General features: G+C 38.2%; 1 protein-coding gene across 4 annotated transcripts in view; it reads right to left on the bottom strand.

Moving 5' to 3' along the window:
- The window catches only part of FGF14 (fibroblast growth factor 14), a 411362-nt gene that overhangs the window by 91584 nt on the left and 292166 nt on the right, over positions 1 to 27612 (bottom strand). For 2 of the 4 annotated variants that reach the window (XM_075491948.1, XM_075491950.1), the window contains exons 2-3: positions 12600 to 12710; positions 3784 to 3887 (exon numbers count right to left, since the gene is read on the bottom strand). In XM_075491948.1, coding sequence (XP_075348063.1) covers positions 3784 to 3887; positions 12600 to 12710 — 215 coding nt within the window. Of the gene's footprint in view, positions 1 to 3783; positions 3888 to 12599; positions 12711 to 16932; positions 16949 to 27612 lie in introns of those variants that run through there. The other 2 variants (XM_075491952.1, XM_075491951.1) reach the window with 2 other exon arrangements.

The raw sequence follows: 27612 nt of genomic DNA, 5'->3' as shown, positions 1-27612 counted from the left end.
CATTGCTCACTAACATACACCTAGAATTGGGAAGCTGTCACTAAATAAATATATCCTAATTATGAGTGGATATATACGGATATACATAGATAAGTATAGTTATACATACACACAGAAATAAAGTTGGATGCAATAAACCAAAACTTAAAAAAAGGTGAGCTTAATGGATAGTTTTTAAGTGGTCTAACCCTTAAAAGTGCAAGGAAAAAATCTGAACATGAAAAGGCTCTTGTTCTCATATTTATATGCTAGAAAATAATGAATCATGGTATTACAATAATTACTTTAAAGGCATTGAAAAATAAGGTTATAATTTTTGAGAAGTATTTTCTCGCAGGAATTCTGCAAAGCTGTATCAAACTCCAAAGATTTTGCTTCTCCTTTATTTGACAAGGCTTTGATGGTGTGTGTTAGGAACCCTGACTCAATCGATCCCCAAAGGACAGAATACAAATCTCAAGTGCTGTGGCAGGCAAAATAGGTATGAAAAGCTCTTGAGACTGACTTTCCTACACAATTTGCTGTCCTTCTATTTCTAAGAAAGAAATACTACTGTAACACTCTCCTGTGATATTTCTGCACTTCTTTCCTACAACTAATTCTGTGAATTAGTTGAAAAAATCTTAGATATGGCAGAATAAAATAAAAAAACCCCAAGACACCCAAACTGACACAACCATTTAAAAAAATATTAAAAAAAAAAAAACCAAAGAAAGAAAACAATGCAAATCTGCATTTGATAATCTATATGTAAAACTGATCTGTCACTGTACCTTCATTTTCCTCTTACTGAATACTTCATATCAGAAAGAGCAGGATCACACATAATACCTTTCCTGTCAGTGCTGTTGCTTAATCATGACTTAAGTCATGATGACTTAATGACTTAAGTCAACATCATGTGAAGCTTATGATAAAAATAATTGAGTTGGGGCCTTCAGTCTCTGAAGAGAGGCATCAACACGTAGGATATTCTTATAAGCTATGGGTTTCATATACCGTGAATGGAAAAAGGGACACTGAGGTATTCTGCAGAGAAGGACTATACAGGACTTCAGTCTCAACTTAGACTATAAATGTCACTTACTCTATAGTGCATGCTTCCATTTTTTTAAAATGTTTATAAGAAATTGGTAATATATCTAAATATATCTAAATTCTAACTATCATGCCCATTATGTGGCACTTTTTTTCAATGATGACAGTTGGCATACGAAACTTAGAAAACTTTTTTCTCCCATCCTCCTCTGAATAGCTAAGGGAAAAACATATGTGACATGTAATACAGAACTTCTGCATTGCAGGTGAAACAGATACACAACCGTGACAGAGAGTCAAAAAAATCCACCAACAGGACAGTACTAGAAAGTGATTGGTTAAAAATATTTTTCTACAAATGACAGTATTTAAAATATTCTGCACGCAGTATTTCTTCATCTTGATCCTCAGGGAGAAGACAGACTTCTCTCTGATGCTTTGTCTTCTTATTTTCAAATGCATTAGTCTCTAAGCTGAAAGCAGGCAATTGCTAAGACAAAAATGTATTGTCAATGTTTTCAATACATTAATATGAAACAATCAAACTTGTATTACAGCATTGAAGTTTTGAAATGACTACCTTTAAATTTGCATTAGATTACCAAATATTACTACTTTTCAACTTGACAAAAGTGTAAGTTGAAAATCATTTTGTAGACATACCAAAACTAAAGGCTTCCACTGAGTTTTCTTATGTGTCACATCTCTTTGTCACTTAATGGGCCGCTCATCTTTCATTCTCCACACAAGGAAGAGTAAGCAGTACATTCCAAAAACACTCATTTCCTTACCTCACACAAGGTAAAGTGACAGATTGAGACACTCTCCCAAGAGAATTTTAAGTGAAATACACTCAAAACATAACAACATTCACAGAACAAAATTCAGAAGTAGTTAACAAGTTGCCAATAACTACAGGAATACATGAAGTCATCAAGTCCAAAAATCTTGCCATTAGTGGCAATGAAGAATAGGCAATCCTGCAAAATATTAAACACGTGGATTACATTTTCCTTATACATAATCTTTTATTTATATCCATGAGACTGATCACAACCTAAGTAATGTGTGTTGCTCAAAAAGAAGACACAGGAACAAAGCAATTCAGATTCCCACTGGCACAACAGAAATATCTTGTTGGACCTGAGGATGTTCTAAGGGTCAGGTTCACATCTATTCAAAGTTTGGATCCAGACATCTCTTCTTATCTTGCCTTGTACTTTCCACTCCTTTCCCTTCCCCAGATGACACCATTCATTTAACTTGGACCATTTCCAGAATAATACATAAACACAGTGGCTGCCAGAATTTGTTCATGTAGTGTCCCTCCCTGTGCAGAATTACCCGTCAGGAAACTGGTACATTTTCTGAAATGTATATTCCTTTCCGAAGAACTGAGAACTCACTTCAGAAACAGTTCTGGGCAAGAATGTACTCTTAACTGTACCAACACTGTAAAAAAGTACTGTTCATGCCATCATACTGAAATGAACTCCCCACATGAAGTAATGGAACTGGGAAGTCAGCAATGCATTTTCTCTAATAGCTCTAGGTTTTTTCTTGTAGTTTTCTTCCTTCTGACATCCAATATTGCATGATTTCTTGTGATAGAATTTTTTATTTTGAACAGAAGAAAATAAATGTTTTAGATTGTACTGCTGAAGTTTCCAGCAGACATTTTATGAGGAGGAATTTTCTCTTTGTCTTGACATTGACATTCAAGATTAGTTCCATTTTTTCTTCCTAATTAGCTTTTCCAAGACAATCGTATAGTTGAAACAAACAGAACACTTTCCCTCAGGGCATCGGAAACTTAATCTGTCTAATTTCTTTTCAATGGACATTGAAAACAAAGCAGTGTATTCTAACTCAGTGGGGAATTAAGAATTATGTGACGTAAAAAATGGAAAAAGCACTATGTAAATAAATTCAACATAGTCGGCAATAAAAATATAGTAATGAAAAATCCTTTAAGCCACCTTGTTAATACCTGACAGAACTGCCTGTTCATATTAAAGTCTGTTTGCCTTTCAAAGGAGGTTAAGACACTAAATTTACACAAAAATGAGGATTTTATATTGACAACAACACACTGAGCGATTAGCATTAAATAATTTGGAATATCTTAAACAATCTGAGGACTTTCCAATCACTTTATTCAGCAGACTTCTTTGTGATTCAAAAGAGTTTTTTCTACAAAGATACAGTCCATCACAGAGCTCTCTATTTTCCTGATATCTGAAATAAAAAAATCAATAATGCTAAGCATACAATTACAAGATTATGGTGATAAATGGTAAGGTTGTTAATGACTTTTTGGATGGAAGTTACACTTGTAAGTCTTATCAATGAAAGTAACTGTTGGAGCAGCTTTTGGATTCTGATCAACAAGTCACTAAGAAAATAATTGCAGGTCTTTATTTAAAAATTCTGGAGAATTTAACTGAAAATAATAATCTTCGTGGTGTATTGCACACTACCAGTATAGCCTGCCAGAAAAAGAGCTCTACAGAATGTTTTTTTAGCACTGCTAACACACAGACTTTCATACATAGTGCACAGTAATTTCTACTGTATCCCATTTATAGATATGATGCATACATACATGGGTACACAGGTGTGTGTACTGTATGTATACACATGTATAGACATTATAGAGCTTCCTAAAAGTGAATATGCATCTCATTCCTGTGTAGATTGCAACTTCAGCTATGCCTCTTAAACAGAGTTCAGAAAGGTACTTACTGATGTGTAGAGGAAACCTTCTCCATTTAGGGCTATATACAACCCAGTCTTTACACCCTGGATAGCAACAACTCGAAGTCCCACTGGTATAAGGTTGAATAACGCTGTGAAGAAAAAACATGACCGCATATGAATATACTATGTTTATTACAATAGTCTAATAAACATCATTAGTAAAAAGAAAGAAAACTACTCCCTGTATAGTTTTTTTCTGATTTTAAAATTAAACTAATTCAGAAAATCTTGCTTCTAGTAAAGTTAATCCTTTAAAATTAAAGACTAAGTATCTATCTAGCAATAAGTCCTGCAATAGTTCAGTATTTGGCACAAGTGCTAAGTAGCAAATGCAAAGCACAGCAGACTGGACTGTAATCATTTATGCAGCACTGCAGACAATGAGTATCTCAGGCAATCTGAAAAGAGTCAAAGAGCCCAACAGTTCCTTCATCAATGTAGACTGATAATAAGGGTAATACTTGTGAGATACCCTGCAGAAAACATCTCTCTCTGATTCTGGCAAGTAGCTTTTTATTTTCGTAGGCATTTTTATGGTTTTGGATTAAGATGTGCTCTCATTAAAGATTGCTTTCAAGGGGTCTGTGATTTCAAATAAAAAATTTTTTTTTGCTTTTGTGAATGTTGTATTTGATACAAGCAGTGGTACACAGGCCTCAGGTAATGGCAGAGGCTTATCCTACTTCAGAAAAGCACTGAAATATGTGCTTGACTCTAAATGTGCATAAATGCTATTGAGCTGAATATAGAACATGTTCAAAGACTGAAATTCTGGGGGAAAAAAAATTAATTAAAAAAACCAGCAGATACCCTAGCAATAGTATATACCTCTGTAATAACAAAAACAGCCACAGCTTTGATTATTGTCTGAAAAAGGCCAGTGTGAAGAGCGGGAGTTTACCAGCCTCACCACAGAACAACAAAAGAAAAAGTGATATAAGGAGGAGACACAGACCAATTCTTCTTCTAAAAATTATGCCAGCACACACCTATACTAAGTTTACTGACTCATACTAGGAAATCAGATGCAAAGCACACATCAAACAGTCTTGGAAGAAAAGATATGGATGAGACAGAGTTCATGCTAAGTGTTTTTCCACTGTGAATGAGTCAAAGATTCACAAGTCCTTGGATGAAAACCAAAAGTGCAACCTGTGTGTTCAACATATGCAGTGAGGACCATGGTTCCACCAAGCCAGGTCTCAGGAACACAGTAACACCTACAGTGAGGTCCTCAAAATTTAGGAAGTACATCCATAGGTGTGACCAGAAAGTGTACCTATGAGGCTATCTGTAATCAGAATGCCAGGGGTAAAGCCCAAATGAAGAGAAAAAGGGTCATGTAATTGCGGTGGACAAGTACATTTTCTCAAGGTGTGAAAAATCCTGGTTGGTCAACAGACACAAAGCAGCAGATTGTTTATGATGAAGATGATCAAATCTTTACAATCGAGAATAAACATAAGTAGACTACTAGAATTTAAAGATAGAAGTGGATGGAAAGAACCCCTTTCCTTCAACATTGTCACACAGAAAAAGAATATGTAACATAAGATCTTTTTAGGAATGCACAAAGCCAGTATAAAGCTGGGAATTGTAGCAGAGCACTTCCTAAAGCTGTAGAAAGAAAAATATAGTCAAAAGAGCTCTGGAAGAACAGAAAACAAATTTATGGGTTTATAAAGAAGAATAGAAGAGATGACATCAGACAAGAATTAGCACAAATATATAGCATTTTCATTTCTGTAGTTTCTAAAAGTCTCTGTCATGGTAGGATCTTACTGGGCTGTTCACTAGAAAAATACTGGCTACAGACAAGGGTCCCTCTCTAATCTGTACAAAATAAATGTAAACCAGTGAAATATGGCACTCACGGACAAGATATCCTAAGAGCATACAGGCTAAACACTGCATGACTGGAGGGCTTTCAAATGTTCAATATAATTTGGAAGTTAAAAAAACAATCAGCCATTACCCTCGAATAAAACAATGTCAAAACCAGCAAAACCATTGTGGGTGGTAGAGGGGGAGTCTGTCACAGCAAAACTAGGTTTCAGATAGCAGTTAAGTTTGGTTTTTTCCAGAAGAAAAGAAATTCCAGGAGGCAACCTGGATATGAACACCATGCTAGAGGGAGGGCAGCAACAACTGAGGGGACACCAGGAAGGAAAAACAAACAACACTTCTATAAAGAAAAGAGGTGGACACAAAAGACACGTCAGCCACAGAAAACTGCTAATGAAAAATAACTCCAAATCATAGTGGTTCAGTCAAACCTTCTGGAACATAAATATAATTTGCTCTATTACCAATAAAAATAAAGCAGCAAAGCTAGAAAAAAACCAACCACCACTGAAGGAAGATTAGAGGCCTGTAACATGGCAGTGTTTTATTCAACCTATAAAATTACTAGAGCAGTTTATAGTTGCTGGTGAATTTAGAAAGCACCGAGGAGGGCATACAATATAACTTTTATTGCCACCAAGTTTTAATTGGAGATTGTCAGAGATCCTGTAATTAGTCTAAGACCATAAAATTTTAGAGTGTGATCTGAAATGCTGTAATTCTGCACATACAGAATATTCAGTAACTTCCACAAAATCTTTCAGACTTGGGTGAAACTAGGGAGGCCAGTCTACATTCAATTATTGATTGATAAACGCTCAGCGACGTGCTTCATACTGAGGTCAGCAAAACATGCACCAGTAAGGCACAGCATGTGGTTTTTGCATGTACTGAAGCTGACCAAAGGAAATTCAATTTCCCCCAGAACCTGGCTGTGCAGTACTCTTTACTGAACAGGACTTCTGTGCCCAATTACACGTTTCAAACCTTCCTACGATTCACCTGTGCTGTCCCCCACTCCAATAAGAACCTGCCTTGAGAAAAGCCGAAAGCCTTCCAGAGTTTGCTGGCATTTCAGGTCTGCACAGCCAAAGCTATGCCCTTACCTGAGGGGGGTGTGAAAAAGAACCATGCCCCCAGCTTCCCTCTATCTTTAAGGCAATGATCCAAAACCAAAACTAAGTGGGGAGTGAGGTTCCTGAACATCTTTATGTACCTAAACCCAGCCCCGTGAGTCCACAGATGAGTTGAGAGAGGGAGCACCCTGGAACAGCCCAGGAAATATAATTCTGCCTGGTGCTCAGTGCTCCCATGCTGCACGCTTAAGTATAAAGCCTGGCAAATCCAACTGTAAATAAGACGTGGGAACATCAGGGAAATCAAGTGAACCAATTGGCAAAAATGGTGCGAGTAAAACACTTTCTCCTTGTCAGCGCTGAGCCTGGGCGCGCTCCCTTAGCTCTGCTTTGTATTCCGTCTAAACCACGACTGTAAAGCGAATGGTTTCTCTTCCTTTTCCTAAGCCTGCAAGCCTAGTCCCACCACACACAAGAGCAGATAATGGGGGGGGGGGGGGGGGGGGGGGGGCAGTTAACAGGGACAACTGACATGAAAAAAGTTACTGGTTTAGGTTGCGTGGAGGGGATTTGCAGGAACAAATTTGAGTTGGATTCTAATCCTCCAAAAGTTTTAGCCAAAGTTAAAGTCCACTTTTTGATAAGTAATAACTCCTTCCTTGAGCAAAACACAAACCCACCACATTTCTTTTTCCTGTTTTCATGTACTACCATCACAGTCTATTAACTTGAAATCTGAAATGTCTGAATTAAGATATTTCCATATCCTTGTGAAAATCTATTTAGGTACAACTGACTTGCAGCTACAAGAAAATTGCCATTACAGATCACTGTTTTTCTTAAGAAGCTTGCTAGAGACCAATTGCTTAAGGCTTAAACTTGCTGTCTGTTCCGTGTGTGCACTGCCCTGGTGTCAGTTAACAAAACTTCCCACAGCACCAAATCTGCAGTCAGATCAAGGCAACTATTTCTTTAATTTATTTCCATCTGCAGGCCTACAGGCAAAAATGACGCCTCCACCGGAACATCTTTTAGGTTGGCAATGAGTGCAGGGAGGTTGGTATTCAGAGATCTGTCCATCCATTTCTTACGGAGCAAACCCATTCTACCAAACCCATTCTACCTGCCTGATGTTACACAAGACGCCATTAAAACGTACTTTTCAGTGTGGCTGAACATGGCCTCCACTGATCCTGTCACACTGACTAAGATTATACTTATGGGAGAAACGGGCTTACCTAACTCCCAAGGGTGATGTAAATAGATGACTAAATGCCTGTGTAATTCTTTGAAGACAAACTGCAGTAAAAAACAGTGCAAAAATCAGACTGCAAATATTTCAGTTCAGTAATCCAAATTTAACAGCATTGCAGGTGTTGTTTTTTAATCTTCATGTGCTTTATTTCTGTCTAATTATCTCCTTTACCTTACAAGGGTGCTGTGAAGATTATTTTATTAATATCTTCAAACCAAAATATGATAGCGGTAGGTACTTTAGAAAGACATTAATAAGTTAATACTTCCATATTCAATTTGGAAGATATAAATAGAGCATCAGGAGCATGCATTAAAAGATGAAAATAAAGGATTGTTAAATGGTTGCATGATTTCTTGAACAGCAACTCTACCAAGGTACCAAGTGCCACGAAGGAAGGAAAGCATGTTGCTGCATAATTAAGCAAGAGATGTGCACAGCACAGCCAAATCAAAGTTGCTGGGGTAATGTTAACTTAGGCATTTATCAGTTTATGAAATAAGGTTACAAATGAGTAATCCTCTTTTAATCTGTTTTAAACATGACTGTAATTTCATAAGGGGCACAAATAGCAACATTTCAGTGTTAAAATCAGGTTTATCACCTATCAAGGAAGGTATCATAATTTATGTTGAGTTTTTTCAGTGGTTGTTGGCTGAGACACACTCTTCAGGTGAATCAAAATAAACCATAGGGCTAAGAGATTCAGGGTTTCAATCTCAGAAATTAAAGAATCAGAATTGCCTGTTTCCCAAATTAATTAGTCTTCCTACTAAACCTACCGTTCATTCATGAGACAAAACTTTGAAGATAGACGAAAGCCTGAAAATGAGCCATTTTGGGTGGGGAGGACAGGAGGGGAACGTAACGCTTGTTACCACAAGCACAACATGGAAATCTCTCCTATTGCTTTATAATTTCTGTGTAGTACCTTGTTTTTCCTAATTAATAATGATGAGGCCCATGGACAACACTGAAGCAAGTTCCATTCGCACCAAGTAATGCTGAGAACTGCTGTAAAATCCAGGAAAATGAGAGCTAGAGAGGGACAGCTACACTGAGTAGGACCTCAGTAACCAAGCCTACAGCTTTAACCACAGTCACTCCTGCTTTCACTACAAGCAAGCCACAAAAACATACCAGAAACTGTAAGGCATTAGAGGAAGGAAAAAGAGAAAACCAGCTAACACAAGAAAAGCAGCGTAATAAAGCCTCCTTCCACATATCACTGTGAGTTTGGCAAAAAAATACAGACTGTACACACAAGATGGTTTAAGCTAACAGCCTTGGTCTGGTGATGTGATTTAAGGAAACTCAGCACCATTAACCAATAGGTGCATTAATTCATACTCTGTCACAAAACATCACTAACTTGGAAAAGATATAAAAAGAAATTACAACAATGATCTGAAACCCATCAGTCTATTTAGGTTGGGTTCTAATAGCATGGCCACCAACATGAGCAGACGAAAGTACGTTCAGGGATGCCATTACAAGCAGTCACGTCTTTCTTCCTTTTTCATGCAAGTGTGCAGTGATACATTAAAAATCTTGCCACCTATCTCTGCAGACTCTAGCCTTTACTCAAACTTAAGGCAAGCCAGGACAATTGCTTGCACTATAGCAGCTGACCGAAAACACTGGTAAAACTCATTTTTACTTCAGATAGAAGCAAAAATTCACATTAAAGAGACTACCAAGAAGCTTTAAAGACAAACAAAAAATGAGTGTGAACAGAACCACTCAAATTTGAACAGACTACATCTTAGTCTTACTTTGCGCTACCTCTCTATAACACAGTGATTCCAATAGTGTGTAACTTATGTTTACTGACATACATACAAAATGAGTACAACATTATATATGCACTTGAGGGAATTTTAACTTCAAGCACTCCTGTAACTGCTTGACACAGAATAAATTGCAACAGCACAAAAAGTTGCAGCATGACTAAGCTTCAAACAGTTTCCTCGCTGAAGACAAAAAAGAAATCACTTCTCTGTCCCTCACGACTCCCTCACTCTGGCTTCGCTGACACCCACCTACCCAGATGGTCAGTGCACGAGGAGGACTCTTTCACAGGCTTCAGGGACAGTGAATAGTGCAGAAGACAGGTGGAAGGCTGGCAGAGATGCACACCCTTCAGCAGTCTGTATTTCCTCCATTTTTATGAAACACACTTCAAATGGAAGTCATCCTCACTATCAAGGTAAGCATACTATCTGTCCTATTGACAGCTAATATATGTCCATCCCTTCGCCCACTGGGCACATTAAATAGGCAGCCTGCAAGCTCCATGGTCAGAAGCAGGATTTTCCCCCTCTGGCAGCTGCCAAAACTTATTTACCGGCAAGCCTCAGACAGAAATTACCATGATAAGGAGCTCACAAAATAAAAGATCAAAATGCTAGGAATTCTATCCATGAGAAAAATATTGTTGTAAAGTAAAAGAGAAAAGGAAAACCAAAATATGCTACAATAAAGAAAAGCAATAGGAAACAAAAAGTTCAACAGGAAATGGAAGGAAGTGGAGTGGAAAGGGAAAAGAACTGAGGAGAAAAACTGACAGCACAAAAGAAACAGACACATATTCATATATTCATGAATATACCAAGTGGATCAATCTTTTCAGCTCTTAATATAGTGTTGATACACATATAATAGTGAAATTTAAGGTGGAGATTGTATGCTTTCCTGCCAAACACATTAATTTTACATCCTTATGGTCTAAACTGTCTTTACTAAACAATATTGTAAAATTGGACTAGTGAAGAAACAAATCGTGAATCACACCAGTTAAAGACAGAAAAAAAAATCCCTTTATGGAAAAAACTTGTTTTAGCCTAAAAATCATGTTGAAGTAAAACACAATATTATCTAGCAGTATTCATCCAAAATACACAATATTGCTATCTGGTATTTGGTTGAGTTTGGACAAGTTCTATATTTCAGAATATTTATAACAGGATATTCATAATATTCATTCTGTATTTTGGAACATCAAGAATAAGAAAGGTGGACAGACAGATGGAAATCCAGAAAGGCAGGGAAGAGGGGAGAGAAAGGAAAAATGACATAGTAAGCAAAAAAGGGAAGATTTGTAAAGCTGACAACAGCAAAAAAAGGAAAGTAAGGCACTACGGTCTAGTTTTGCAAAGATCCAAAATCCATAGCGTTCTAAGATTAAAAAAAACAAAACCAGAAATAACATTAAAACATTCCAAAATTGTTGCAGTCATACACACCTCCTCACCGAAGCTGAAAACAAGAGAGATGGGCAGAGAGAGAAGGAGAGGGGAAGAAAGATACATGTTCACACTCTAAGACACATTTCTCGGACCTCATACAAGCAAAGCTTCTGTAAAAAGCAATAATGATCTTGTCTGTACAAGGTCTTAGTATCTAGGCCAGTACAGAAGTGGGCGTGAGAGATGGACACACTGAGGGAAGAGAAGAAACAAGGAACGGGGCGGGGAACCACTTGGAAAACAAGCAGAGAAATACACATCAAAATACATTAATCAATTTTTTTTCTCAATTCTAAAAAAAAAAAAATAGAACAATAAAAGATGGTCATGCTATCTGTTGATGAAATGTGTTAAAAATGACAGCCATGCATTAACAGATAAAACAGGGACCTAACCAAAGTAAAGCAGAAACCTCAAATCCCTTTATTTCTATAGCCTAATTCCAACATTTTTGAGGAAATGAAAGGCTTATTTATATATGCATAATAAGAAGATAAATCTTTTGTATTAAAAATGCTGAAAATAGACCTCAAGATCACACAGAAATATGTTACTTAAATGTGCCATTATCATTAAAATAAACAAAATACAAATGTTCTCTGCTAAACAGAAAATTTAAAATCAACTGTTTCTAGAGTAAGAATAGGTTCGCTTAATTACCATTTGCAGCTGAAGTTATCAAATGTATACACGCTCACTGAATGAAAATATGTGGCAGTATCATAGGAAAAGGGTACCAAAGCAGCGACCCACTCGGCCTTTCAAGACCGCTTTTGTTTGGAATATTTTTGAAAACTGCCACTGTCACAGTCCTTACACTGGCAGAAATTCTCTTGAAATCATTGGAACTCTTGCTGGTATAGGGACTGTAGGATCTTTAGCCCCAGTTCAGCAAGATACTTCAGCATGTGTTTTAAGCATGATTAGCTTTGATTGTTAGACATACACTTATTTGCTTTGCTGAATCAGGGCCTCTATGATCAGATTTTTCAAGGAATTTTTGTTTCCATCTCTTTTTGTTGTTGTTGTTATTTATTTGAAGATAAGAGATTTATGTTAAATACATAGCTTTTATAAAAAGTATTTTTAATATAATTTTACCATTTTTATAAAATTACCAGAAGACAACAGTTGGCCTAAATATCTCACCCCTGAGGTCCATCAGCACTTACGCCTTCCCCTTCAGAGGGAATACATTTAGGCCAATGCATGAGCCATGCTGGCGGTCATTAGGCTTCGAATGGACAGACCCCTCCTCCTTTTGACAAAACACATTCAGAACCCCTCCAAAGGCATTAACACTGTGTCTGCGCGTACACACTCGAGCGATGCAATCTGCGTGTGCGATTAAGACATTCCCCTGGGGCAGTCACTTACTAGAATTACTGCTGTCATCCTTGGTTCCATCGAGACTTCCATCGGGGTGCATTTGCAAGTAGTAGCCTTGCCTGCAATATAACCTGGTCACTATACCCTTGAGCTGGGGATCTGAAAGACAAACATATTTTGTCACTAGCCTCAAAACTTTTTCCAAGAGTTATCCCTACTTCTCTCACTGTAGGAGGAAGTTTGGTGAAGCAGCATTGCCATCTTAAAAGTAAGTACTAGAACAGGATGGGTCCTGATGGAGATGGAGAAAAATCTCGCCGCAGAGTATTATTAGGCCAGTTGCGTGTCCTGTCCTCTGCCTCCAACATCCTTCATTATCATTAACACAGGTAAAACAGAAAAAAAGAACACCCCAAACACCCATAGTCAAAAGACTTAAACCAGATTAAGCCCTGCAAAAAATTTTAGACTTCAGCAACAAGCACAGAGCCTTACAGAAACTAACAAAACATTTTAAAAACCCTACTCATTTCACACGTGTTAGTAACTTACTATACTTCACATAAGTTTTAAGGACACTTGGAGGGAAAGGTCTGTCTCCTTTTACTCTTTACCAAAAGTGATAAACTTATCTGGTATAATATTTTGTAACAGTCCCATCTAAAGAGTTCCCAAAATATTTTACCAATCTCTGAACAGATACAATTCACCTGCCCTCTCTCACCCCCCAGGGAATAACACCCACAGTGAGGGCAAGACATAACCCTCCTTCAGCAGAGGAAAAAAACTGAAAAAACCTCTTAGTAAGCTAAAAGTATATAGGAAATTCAGGTAGCTGAACAGTTAAGCTACCCTGTTTAATACTCTGCATTTATGAAAATTGCCAAGAATTGGGCAGGGGCTGCCAAGCCACAACTTTATGATTCATCTCAAGGATGGTGCCTTACCAACCACAAATTAAGCTGCTGCAGAACTGGCTCAGTGCTGAGGAAGAGGACATCGCATCTTAAAAAAATCAGCAGCACTACCTCTGTGTCATATTGGTATTAATATTGTTAAACATAAACTATTAGGCCCAACTCCAGGCAGCCAGTACGTAAACTTGTGGGGACATTGGCATTAAAAGCATCTATGCCGTATCATGCTTAGCTCTGCAATAATGAACTAAAACTCATGAAGACTTTAAGACAGATATGTAGTAAAATGAACAGGTGAACTTTTAAGGAAGACAGAAATGATTTCCATGCAACCCTGTGGCCAGACTATAAAATCCTCCTTGAATTTGTGTATAATTGCTCTCACAATTAATCATGCTGGGTTACTTAGAGTATCCTAAGGGGAGGTGAAAATAAACACTAATAAACAAAACTGCCTCTGAGTGGAATGCTCTGAAGTTTTCTGTAGAGGCTCAGTTCCATGAAATGATTATGAAAATGTTAAGTTTTTCTTGAATATCCAAATTACAAAGTCATATTAAACAATAAACCCATCTAAATTAAAAATATAATATTAAACTGTAAGTATCATAAAAACTGTTACTATAAATATTAACACTATAACACTTTTGAGGCATGGAAATAAATAATATAAACATTTGATAATCAACATGTAAGCACACTGCAACTTTTTTTTTCTTTTAACTGCAAATTTTGCTTTCCATGAATTTTCACATTAGCAAAAGTTTGTCTTTATATAAGAATACTCAGAAACAAATATATTTAAAACTTATGAACAGAATAAACTGTATTTTCTTTGAATGTACTGTCTCAAACAACTTCATCAGGCAACTCAAAAGTATTTTCATAATTTAAAAATGAAAAGTGAGTTCCTCTTACACAGGCACTATTCCTATCAACGCATGCTTTCAATGTGCATTTCCGAATTGACAATTTTAAACATACTTGCTTTACACATATTAAAATGGCATCTTAAAAGACTAGAGAAAAATATTTTAAAAATACTATTAAAACTAGAGCTTTAAAAAGTATTTACAGGAAAAATATCAGTATTTTGAAAAACAGTTTCTACACCCAAAGAATCATGAATAAATGATTCTTTATCATCACTTCTAGCTCAAAGAAGGATCATAGGAAGTACAGTCAACTCACTATCACCAGCTGTTTACATCTACTGCTTCAAGGGAAAAACGTGAAACTTAGAAGTGACTTTCAAAGTTGTTCATACTCTTTCTGTTCATTTTTCTAAATTCACAAATAAAATCTACTTTCTAACAAGAAATTGCACAATCATTTGTCTATGTTTTCACCAAAAGCATTATTTAAAGTTAATCCTGCTTTACCAGCCATAAAAATTATATGTGAATGAAAATAATTTGGTGGATAGCTATGCATTTCACCTAGCATTTCAGGCTGTGTGATGAGACAGGGTATGAATCCCCCATTTATTTGTTCACTCAAAGTCCAGACACAGCAAAATAACTGCTATTATAGCATGAGACCAGGGGATCCTAGTCATGTGTTATATCTCACTTGTATACAGTTTTAATGGTTTCATTTGTCAGAGAACTGAACAAAACTGCCCCAAAACATGGCTCTTTCACGTGAATGTTTCATTGAAAACTGGAATTTACTATAATAATGCGATACTAATTAATATTTTTGTTGTGCAAAGTAGATCTCTCTACACTAATAAATGGCAAAAAAAGGGGTTTTTTTTTTCCCATGAAATGTAGCAACTGAAACTTTCTGTTTACTTTTTTCCTGTGGATTATTAGAAACATTTTTACCTACCCTCCTAATAACATGTTTATACCTTAAGTTCCTACCTATCCATAGCAAGATTAAAACTTTTATTCCTGACAAGTAATTTAATAATGCATTTTTTACTAGTTCTTGATCATAATATTTAGGTAATATGTGTCACAGCACTTCAGATCTACAAATCAAAGTAAATAACAACTAAATGTTTTAGCTGAACAGTGCTCAAAAACTGGGGGAACTGGACAATGAGACATGGTATTTCTTTGATCTTAGCCAAAAAGCAACCCAGATTTAGTGATGGAGTTGTATGAAATGACTCATTAATCTCAATGCAAGTCATAATAAGCAATAGTCAAAAAGACTACTCCATACAGCCTCAAGGTAAATCTCTCCAAGATGAAGCAGAAATCCTGTCAGGCAAGGAATTTATCTCTTCTCCTTGCAGAAAGATAAATAACTCTTTTCAGGTCCTTTTTGAGACACCTGGGCAGCAAGCAGAGAAGAGAAATCTGCTAGTCCCTATATTTCTATAGCATTTTATCTACCCATTGTCACTTAATAATATTACAGGAACAGTCTCAGCTTCAGATGCTTTACAAACAAGTTCCTCAAATCCTTCTTGACCACTTTTTTTTTTTTTTTTTTTTTTTACTGTCTGCTAGAAAGCAGGAGCGACCAGCAATGCCCAGAAACACCAGCAGAAGACTGATGCTGCCTGTCCGCAGGTGCACTGGATACGTTATGGTTTTTAACTCCCACTGCAGTGATACAGGTAGACAGACCAGCAATTACTCTTACCCTTTACACCCCACGCACACCTGTTTCTTCCCACATGAAAGAGAAAGGGAATGGCAAGAGAATACAGCAAAATAATAAAACACAAATGAACAAGATGAGAGTAGACGACCTCGTCAAAGAGTTCCTCGCTCTCATGATTTTATTATAGATAGTTTGCTACTAGTTCTCTTAAAGTCCTAGCCACCACAGTGAGGTGATTATGTGAAAAAAACCATTTCTATTTAATTTGAAACACCTTGACTTCAGGGGAAAAAAAACCCAAACCAGCAAACTTCACCATGGCTCAAAATCAAAGGACAGTTCAACATCTCCTAATGATTTTTATTGATCTTATTTTGCACCTTGACTTCTGATGTTGAACAGTTCAGCGTGATGAGTCTGCAATGCCCCACCATGGAAAGAATTATTCTGACTTGTAGTTATTAGAGGTTGTCGCTAAAAACTCAAAGACATTGTACTGAATGGACAAAGCAACAGCTTCTCAAGCCTCTCTTCCAGAGCACCCTGCGTGACAGCAGCCACTTGCAGCCTGCTTTTATTGCTTTTTTTCCTTGTCAGTGGCGACGGCAGGATGCATGATTGCAGTTAGCATGCACACTCTGTCAGTAGCTTTTCTGATGTCCTCAACAAAGGCAGACTTTAATTAAGATGTCTTCTCCCTCGAATAGTGGCTACAAAAATGGCTTTGGCATTAACTCATGACAGGCTGAGTGCAGCTCTTGCTTTAGAACAATTATGACACTTTATGCTTTGAATTAAGAATATTTTCTGTTCACAAACAGAATGGTTTTAGCATCTCCTTCCCCATCCCCACAGGCTGCTAGGACAGATCTCTTCAGAAATTTTATAGGTTTAAAATAAACAAGGGGACAAACTCATTAAATAGGGGTGTTAAGGATTTTACCTTTGTGTTCAGACATAAATGAATTTACAATGCTAAAAGAACAATAGTGAATATGCCCATTGTATTTTAGCACCATGAAAAATGAATCCCTTAGCATCCACTGGAGTTTTAATTTTTAGTTTTTACCATAGGAGGGCTTTTTTTTCCTTGTCATTATTTACTTCCTCCCTCTTTTGAGTAAAGGTACTAAATAAAAGCCTGTTTGAACTGACAAGCAAATGCTTAATGGTGGGTTAGTCTCATATCAACTCACATTCTTACGGAGAATAAACTACACTATCCAGTCAATTACCAGTCTGTCACAAAATGAGTTGCTCAGGGAGTCAAATGAAAGCCAATATTTAGAGGTACATCCTGCTCAGATAGCATAGCATCAAACTCATGTCAACAACTGGTAGCTCCAGGTCCTTCACGTTTCACTTGCTCTTTATTCTTTGTACTTCCCTCCTGCAGTTTTTACTTTTGGATATTTCAGTACTAAAAATACCACTCGCGCTGGTCCAGAATAAATGAGGCATCTTTTTTAAAAAATTTCTGGTGCTCCAATAGTCACCATGGCTTGACTGTCATTTCTTGCTCGCTGATGTTATGATCAGCATTTGTTAGGAATCTGCTCCCTCATCTATTAAACTTTATTTGAAATACCAAAAACATTTATAATCTGTATTAGGACTAAAAAAAGTCAAACCTCCAAAAAGTGCAAGCCCCAGGTTTCTTGTGAAGTTGGGAAGCAAAATACCCACGCAAAGCACAGAGTGTCTCACCCACTCCAGACCCATCTCCCAGTTAGTTCGTAAGGCCTGGGACATGCAAAAGGCCACTTTTCCTGACCTCTCACACAAGAGTATCCTGACAATAGTGTTGTGTGGTGTTTTGGACTGGGATTCTTGCAGTCTTTCTTGCTGAAGCCGCTCTACTTTGTATAATAACTAACTACCCACAACGGGAGGGATTAGAGCCCCTCCACTAGACCACAGTTCAAGGCAGCCTCCGGCCCTTCACTGACTTCTGCACAGAAACCTATCAATGCTTCAGATTAATGGCTGGATACTATTCAAAACTTTAGACATGTGTCAGTCAGTATTACTTAGTATTTTAGAAACATTTTCCACTAGGTAATTCAGCTCCAGCAGGAGGGACCAAATCCCATGTGAAATGACATTTCCTTTTTGGATTCTCATTTCAAGTATTTCAGTTCCTGCTGTAACGCTTTTCTCGCTTTCCAAAAGTTGTCTTCTTCTCAAGCACACTGTTTACGTTTAATTGCCACAGTACCCTAACAGGTACAGTCAGTACAGATGTTCGCATTACGCTCCTTTTGCCTTGTTTTTGGCAAGTTTTGCATCGTCATTCCAGCACATAAAAGTGCAGGATCCTCTGATATGCATGTTACACAATCACAAAAGCAAGCTTCCTAAAGCAAGTACATAGCCAATGGGGAATTCAAAATGCAGAATTTTGTACTTCATTTAAAGGTGATAAAATCCTAAAGAGGCATCTAAAGCCATAATGTTCCTTCATTATTAAATTCTTCAGCTGTTCTTATGATACAGCTCTTGCATTCAAAAGCTTTATACACTCCTAACTTCTTCATTATTTTGACTGTCCTGTCACCCGGTGTCTCAATGTTTCGAAGTTTCTGATCGTGTTGTTTTTACTTTCTCTCATTGTTAATAGGAAGTGATAAAATATGGACATTTATATCCTAGTGCTCTCTGATTTTAATAATAATGTTTTCAATATCTCATAACACACACCAGAAAACTAAAATTTAATAAAAAACTTGAAAGAAAAATATTTTGAAAAGAAAGTTTTGCTCTATTCAGGACAGAGGGGAAAAGGATATAATGTGAACTCAGAAAAGCAATAGCTTCCATTATTCCCTGTTCCCATAAGTAATAATAGTACTTACTCTGAAATGCGGTGGCTTTGTGAGCCTATTTCTCTGTGCTCACTTATTTTTCTGTCCTCACGATGATTACAGGGCACTCAACTTCAGTGTTTATTTTTAACTCTACTTTTTGTCCGTTCATGCCTCACATCACAAGCTCGTCTCCCGCAGACCCTCACTTTGAGAGCACATTTAAGAGAGACAGAGAGTCCTCCTACGTTCCTGCGCTGTCATTGTCATTGGAACTTCCACAGCATTTATGAAATTTCTTGGTAAACTATGAAAGTGGGTTGGAGTTCTGCAAAATGGTTACTTTTCTTGAAAGCACAGCATCGTACCCTTTGTCCTTGCCTTTGTATTGCAAATGTTTTTATGTTAACTGTAAAATGTGCTCCCTTCCATTTGTGTGCACTAATGTTTTGTCTCTGCATCTTACAATACATTTGTTTACAAAGACATAAAATCCCAGCAAAATGAGAACTGTTAAACGCAAATTACATTTCAGTCGTCTTCATGAACAAGTAATATTACTGGAGATACAGGATTCCAAAGATATGTGGCCAGGATGAAAGGAAAAGTGATTGAGAAATGGATAATCCCATTGTGAAAGGGAAATAAATGTATTTCCATATTTGTTATTAGTTAGGAACAATCTTTATTGTTTCTAAGATTACAGAGGTCTCAGACAAGCTGAAGTTTGCACTGTTAATATGAATAAAATACCTTATTTATTTAGAAAAATATTTATTTGTGTAGGAAAGCATGAATGCACTGGCATTAATTCATACAGAAGCTCTACAAAAGAATTTTTAGTATCATTTTTAATATCATTATACATCCAGTACCATTAGTAATTATTGAATATTTTTTATAACATTCCATTGCTCTTTCACAAAGGGTTGCTATTTTCAGTTTAATCTCCAAAATCTCTAACAGCAACAGAAATGAAAGCAAGGCAATATCACCAAAAAAGTATAACAGTCAAAAGTATAATCGAGGATCTACTGCCTTTTTTTTTTTTAAACAAATGATATACGCAAGAAACGTCATGAGTTATAGGAATTGGATTATTAAGAACCACTTGAACCAGAAAATAGCAAGTCATACTAAATATTTCAGTTGTTCTTTCATTTTTGCAGTGTAACTAAGTGTTACTCTGGAATGCTATTTAACCAGGGACCTGCTGAAGAAATAGCAGACGTTTTCCTATACTTTGTTCTACTGTACATACAAGCACTCGTATTTTTTATTAGCAAGAATGCAGTGCGATGGAGAGACAGAAAGAGAAACAATGCATGGCTGCTTTGGTTTTCTGAGATCACGTTTTCCCCAAATCCTCCCTGTGAGAAAGACGAGAGTCCTGTTCAGCCTACAGACTACAAAGCCTCATCATCTGTGGTATTAAACACAATTCAGAAATCTTAAGAGAAGCAGCTTGGAAAACTGATCTTCAGCCAGTGTGACAAGAAAATAATCCCCTGTACTTGAAGAACACAGTCTGTACCATTTCTAATTTAGAATTACAGACTCATTTCTTCTACAATGGGTATGACAAAGCCGTGCCTCTACTGGAGTTGCTCCCTGCTTATTTTTTGAGTTCGAGGTTAACTTGGGCCACAACTTCAAGGTTTCTTTGTCTTCTCACCATCTCTGCTATCCAAGAAAACTTGGAATACACAGAAAGAAAACAAACTCTTATGAAGTTACATGACCCCAGGAGCTGGGCTTTAAGGAAATCATTACATTTTGACACTGATGATACAGGACAGATCACAGAAAACTGTGACAGGCAGTCACTCAACAAATCCTTTTTGAGGGACTTCAGCACAAACAGCCTTGCTCGTCTGGAATTGCTCTTGCTTCAAGACTGACTCTAGCAAGAAAAAAGTGGCTATAAGTGGCAGACCCCTTTTATGCCACCTAATGCTCCTAGAGAAAAAAAAAAAAAAAAAAAAACCACACAAAACCACAAAAAACCCAAACAAAACCAAACCATTTATCCCACCTAGATTACTCTGGCTCTCTTGGAAAGGCTATTTAGTCCAGATATTTAGCTTACTAACCAGAAACTAAGCAGAACTATACTCATAGCATCTATGAGAAAATGAGCAGAAACAGTTCAGGTCAACTTGATTATTCACTAATAAGGAGTAAATCTTCCAATTCTGATGATATGGTGGAGACACAGTCAGCAGAGACTACCCCAGCCTCTCACTGGCACCATGAACTAAACCTACTGTTCACCTACAAAAAAACAGAATTATTCTATAAAGTCTCACAAGACTGCAAATGTCTGCTAGGTTTTGGAGGAGCTCAAAGTTGGTTCATGCTTTGATGGAGACTGCCCAAAAATACCTCAAAAACACTGAAAGGGCTTTCAATCTCTAAATCTACATTTTATTAGAACACGAACCAGAACAAATAGCTTTTAAATATATAACCTGAAAGTGAAATAAAAATAAGCAAGAGTTTTATAAGAAATCTCCCATCCTATCTAGTACATATTTGCAGTGACTTCATGATCTGCATTTTCATCCTGCTTTGCCTCCAGTCCAGCTCTCTCACCATGGAGAACTGGCTATGCATGTACCGCCTGTACTTTTTTTAACCTGTTCAGGTGACAGGCTCTCCTTGCCCTGTTTCTCACATCCTGTCTTTCACTCCCTACCTGCTGTACTCTTCAGTCCAGCATGGTTTCCCAGCTGTGCATCTCCAACTACACTGAGCAGTCAAGGGGATATAAGACAGCCCTTAACTTTAATAAAAAAAAAGCATTTGTAAACTTAAACAAATATGCCATCAGTCACATATATCCTCCTTCCCCAAATTTATAAAAACACTCAGATTCTCTTAAGGCTAACTATGCACTTAGCAGAAGTTACAAACTCCACCTTGTAGCTACCAGGAAATAACACAGTCTATAATCTCTGGGTGTATACAGAGAAGTCTATCAGCAGGTTGAGCCAAAGCCACCAGCAACTTCATCAGCAATCACATGCATTTTGCAGAGTAGCGAGTCAGACTGAAGACCCATGGCAGTTCTGAATGTGTATTTTCTCCCAAGATGTGTAATACAAAACTGGCAAAAAACCCCTGAAACCAAAACATATTCCTCAAGTCTGCTGAGCCACAACAGTTCCACGATGACAGCTCCTCCTTTCACTGTCTGCTTGGCCAAATACAGTTACACCAGCGTCATTCCTTGTCAAGTCTGGCATCACCTCTTAATTTATTACAGATGCCCAATTACGTGTGTGAAGATACTAAATGAGGTAAATTCCAGACCTGTCGTTGGTGTCTTCCAATGACATAACAAGTGACATTCCTCTGACCAGGTATGGACATCTGCCCCTGAGCTAGTGATTTTGAACTCCTTCAAGAAGTGGGGAGAAACAGGCAGCTCTAGGTATGATCTTCCTCATTCTGAAGGACAGGTCAAAAATGCACTGGATGAATTACACCCAAGAGAGCTTACTTATCCACCCAAAACATCTATCATGTGCTCTTCAGGCCTGTTCAACCCCTGGAGACACTAATGCTTTCAACCCTTTGGACGAGCCTTTCCTCCCCAGGACTCAACTCCAGCCCCTGTCAGACTATTCTGTTTGGATTAGACTTATGATCTGACCCAGACAGCCACTCATGCACTCTTATGCTGTGATAGGAGACCCTCCTATAATACAAAAATGCAGCCATATGGGCACAACTAAATTTAAACTGGTTTGCTAAGCATCCTCAACTATCAGCTGCTGACTTTTCTCACACCAGGGTTTCCACTCCACCCTTTACTTTGAAGCTTGTGCAGAAAATTGCTTTACAGAACATACACATCCAACTAGCATGTCTTAAACAGAAATCAAGAACAATTTCACTCTGGATCCATTTGCTTGTACTGCAGCAGTATCTTGTTAGCCCCAGTGAAGACTGAGGCTCCACTGTGCGAGCCAGCACTCAGAAGAGCCAACAGGTATGCTCCTAAAGAACAAATTACAACATTTTCTGAGTATTAATATTAAACTGTCTTTAAATCTCTTACATTTCCTGCACATTTATTATGCCGACAACTTAAATGTTATTTGAAGCTCAACGATTAGAGATGGAAAAGCAGGAAATTTGTCCCCGGGATTTCCACAGCCACTTCTGCCCGCGCCCAGTGATGCGGCAGTGACAGCACCGCTATCAGCTCGTACCACTGAGCAGCTGCAACAAGTGGCGCAAGTTTTACTCTGTAATAATGTCCTAATGACAGCCTTCCACTGAATGTTTTAGCTTTCTTCAGCTTCACAACCCGGGGCCTGAGCTTTCCAAGGCCGGGGCAAGGCTGGCCTGCAGTGCAGGCCTCGGCCGGGCGGACGCCCCTCGGCTGCGGGCTGGTCGGCAGGCTGGAACACTAACTTCGAAACCCTGCGTTGACTCAGTATGGTGTAAAAAAATGGCTGCCTGTCCTGTTTTCGCTTTCTAACCCTGACGTGCTCTTACTTGGGCTGTCCGATGCGCGGTCCGAGGGCTGCTCCTCTATACCGTACCCAGAGGCGTTGCTAGTGCTTCACGTGTAATACCGCAGGTGAAATGCTGCACGGTTTAGCATCGTAACACATCTCCAGTGCATAATCACATACGCTTCAAAAACAACATAGCATAGCATGAAAGACCTAAAACTTTTACTTTTTATCAGGACATAAATTCAAGCCTCTGCAGCTCCTAAGCGCAGCCAGAAAAGCAAAACAAAACAAAACAGAAAGGACATTACTAATTCAGAAAGCTGTCCAAAATTAATCTACTTCCTTTTCAACCAAGCTCACATTATAGCGGAAGTCCTTGTTTATTTTTCAGAGGCCTTTGATGTAGTTCTCTATTTCTACACTCAAATACAGCAGAAATCTGCGATATAAATATTGTTCAGATTTGACACACAAGCCAAACTCCCTTTTCTACACACAGAGAGGAGGGGCAGGTGTGGGCCTTGATTATGCTTTATTAGGTTCTTCTGGTTTAGTAATCTGTGTCAGTGGCCGCGTCAAGTGGCCGGGTGGCACTTGATTTTTCTAAGAAATTAATTTTAGCTGTATGCAAAGTATGGGTTTACCAGAGAAGGAAGAGGAGGAAAGGGGAAAGAGAAGGTAAAAGCGCCCATCGCCCTGACTAACGCACTGTCAGCTGTGCGCTGCTGCAAAACTCACCCGCCATCTTTTTTAGAGCATATTTTGCGGACAAACCAGAAATCTGCCGCTTTATAACCAAAGCGTTGCTTCAGCTGTTTCTAGGGAACATAACAAGACAGCAAAGGAAGCGCAAGACGTTGGAAAGCAGCTGAGCAACGACTTTGCTTTCAGTACAAGGCCTGAAGATGCGAGGCCATTCCCTACCCAAGGTAAGCATACAGCCCTTGCCACTGCAGCGTCAAAGCAACAGAGGGGTTTTTCAGCAGGTGCTTCCTTGTGGCAACAGTAAGGAGAGAAGTAGTGGCAACTCAGCATACCGAGAAAGACTGATACACACGGCTCAGAAACTATATACACTATATGACTTTAGGTTTCTAAGATGAGCACCCTGATTCGCACTCTTTCAGTCATAAACTACTCAGGGCGCCCAATGCTGAAGACAGAAGTCTGAAGTTGGATGATGTGAATAAAGGAACCATGGTGTCACCCAGGATGTTTGCAACTGAAAAAGGACTTGGATCTGAGTCTCCAAAGCACCAGCAACCAAAGCACCAGAAGTAGGAGGGCTGGCCTTTGTTTTCAGAACCGGGAGCAACAAAATTTTTTTGTAGTTTACTAAAATAAAAGAAAAAGAAACTTTGCAATAAAAAGCAAAACCAAATGGATTAAAGCTTTTCCATTCTTCTCTAGTAGGCCAAAGTGAGCAATAGTGTACCACCAGCAGTTGAAAAAAGATTGGGTCACACCAAAACAAACAAAATCATCAATACCTCAGAGTTTAAATCCTTCATTTTCTGACAAACTAAATACTTAATTCAGTCAAAGAGTAAATATTTAATTTCAAAGATGAGTGCAATTTAATAATTTTAAAATTAAATTGACTGACAACTTGAAATAAAGACTTGCTTCAAAACTGGAAAAAAATAATAGTAATAAAAATTGTAAAATGCCTATCTGAAAATAGAAGGCTTACTCCAGATTGCTTCCAGGTTCACCCATTTTCCTCCTACAAAGAGCAACGTGGTTAAACTAACATGTCTGTGAAGACTCTTTTGTTGCTTTGAGTTCTGCATTTTAGAATCAACAAGCTTGCAAAGAAAAGTACTTTTAAAAATAGCCCTGTCCTACCAAATATCCCATCTAAATCAAAGAGGCACACAAATCCTTTCTACCTGAGGTAACGGGATCAATTCTGTGGCTTCTGGTTTCACCTACCAGAGTGGTTCTGATGTGTGTGAAAGGACCCAAAACCTAAAAGACCTCATCGTAGATATATTCCCTATTTGGAAACACAGAGACACTGAGGAAGCAGAGTATTACTACCAGATTCAAATTCTCATAAGAGCAGAATCTACACCCTTCCCGTTGGGAAAGTGTCACGCACTCAGAGAGGACAAGTGTCCTCTATTGAATTTCCTTGGCTGCTTCCTGAGATCTCCAGATGTCCAGCTCTCATGCAAAGAAAACCAAAAGTTAGTTTTTAATTTCTGCCCAAAATTGCATCATGTTGTGTCTGTATTTCTAGTTTGCATTTTTTTATTTTTCAAACATGGTTAGTTTTGAATATTTTGACATAAATATTTTAAAGGCCATACAGTTATTCGTTGAAATTATTATTCGAGTTCAAAGTAAAGACAGGCTGCTTCCATTATATCTAGGTTAAAAAAAACTGTGGTATCTACAAGATTTTATATGTGTCCTGTTGATTACAGCATTCTGTAGACTCTAATGAATATAATGTTATGCCGGGACTCTAGCATCTTGAAGAAGGTGAGGATGGCCCTGTGGGCAAAGCCCAGACGTCTCAGTCAGGAGAGGAGTGTGGGTCAGGCTCCACTTCGGAGGGGACTGGGCTGGTCCAGAGCACTGGGGCACATTCCTGGAGGAGGATGAGCACTGGCCTCATATTGGAAAGTCACGACAAAAAGACCCTGCTGCCAGCAGATTTCCAGGCAGAGTCTGAACACAGGAGATCAGCATCACCCTCACTTTACAGACAGCAAAACAGAAGCACAAAGAGGACAGACGCTTTGTCCAAAGCAGCAATAGAAATGAGGTTTTCTGCATCCTATGTAGATGCCCCTACCAGGCTATACAAAAGGATTTAATATGACTGGAAAAGACACAATTAACAACTGGATAGACAGAAACTGCTATTTACAAGCATGTCAGAAGCCAATTACTACCCTGAGTTTTACATTAAATTGAGTGTGTTTATTTGTGTAAGACAGTATTAATCCCACTGTTGAGGCAAATGGAAGGATTTTAATAGCAGAATTTAAAGTGGGGGAAGTGAAGGCAAGGGGAAAAGGCTTGCCACTGTTAATAAAATAAATAGATGTCAGCACAAATAGACATCACTTATTAGAAGCCTTCTGTCCGTGTAGCTGAATGACGGCTTGTAAAATCTTTCTGCAGAACTTTAATATCTAGTGATGAATGCAACTGGAAGGGAGGGGAAAAAAAAAAAGAAAACCCTTGTCAACAATTTCCAAACAATTCCAAATAAAATAATCTGCTTTGGACAACTCATGTTAACTACTGGATATGTGTTGTTGAGAATAAATAATTTCGCAGTGGAATTACCTCCTTTGAAAAGTCACAAAACATTTTAACGGCAGTATTTGTACACCGTAAACAGCTCTAAGACTTTTCTTAAACTCCTGAGACATTTAAAGCTGAGTAAACTGGAAATTAGTATGAAGATTACCTTACATATTGTTGGGACACCAGCAAAAACCAAAAATGTTGGAAGTTCTCAAAATCTCCTAAATAACTAAACATCAGTAAATGCTTCAGGTTTCTTCCATAGAAATGACTGTACTCCGGTCATGTTAAAAGAAGATGAATGTTAGTGATGGGAGCTAAAATTAAGATAATCAGAATTTTTGGGATCAATACAAGTGGAAGGGAGACAACTGCAGGTAAATGATGGCGAATTTCAGACTTCAAAATCTAGTTATTTTGCCATAAACCAGTCCTCCTTCTTTAGAAATCCACCTTCTCTGTGACAGAAGAATCTGGTTTTCTCCTCAGCTCTGCTGAGAGCTGGAGACGCTGGGAAGCTGATCTGCCACCACAGTGCAAGGGCAGGCTCCCAAAGGTTCAGGCTCACAGCTCTGCCAGGCAGCCTGCTGCCTGGCCAGGCACTGGAGACTGGGAGGCTTTCAAGAGGCAGAGAGCTTGGTTTTGGGAGCCACAGTACTATTGTGGGTCTCAGCTCTCCTCAGGCCTGCCATGCAGCATCTCAGGAACCAGAAGCAACCTACTTCTAGAGTAGACTCTATGACTAGAGTCATTAAGACTTCTAGAGCACACATCTGATGTAGTCCTCCCAGGCTCCCCTCACAGCTAGTGGAGCCATCTATTTCAGGATACCATGAATTACACCCTAGAAATAAATGTCTTTCATTAACTGCATGACAGCCAAAATATGAACCTGTAAGTTGCTCAAGCTTTGGTGTCTACATAGCAAGAATTTTCATTCAATCAGGTGAATCTCATCCCAAGAGTCTAGCTAAGCTCCATGGCCACCAATTCATTGGCTGGAAAACATACTTTTGTTTTCCTGGAACTTTAGGGGAAT

The sequence above is a fragment of the Mycteria americana genome, chromosome 1, assembly GCF_035582795.1.
Source record: "Mycteria americana isolate JAX WOST 10 ecotype Jacksonville Zoo and Gardens chromosome 1, USCA_MyAme_1.0, whole genome shotgun sequence".
Taxonomy (NCBI): Eukaryota; Metazoa; Chordata; class Aves; order Ciconiiformes; family Ciconiidae; genus Mycteria; species Mycteria americana.
This window is presented reverse-complemented; position numbering and strand designations above follow the sequence as displayed.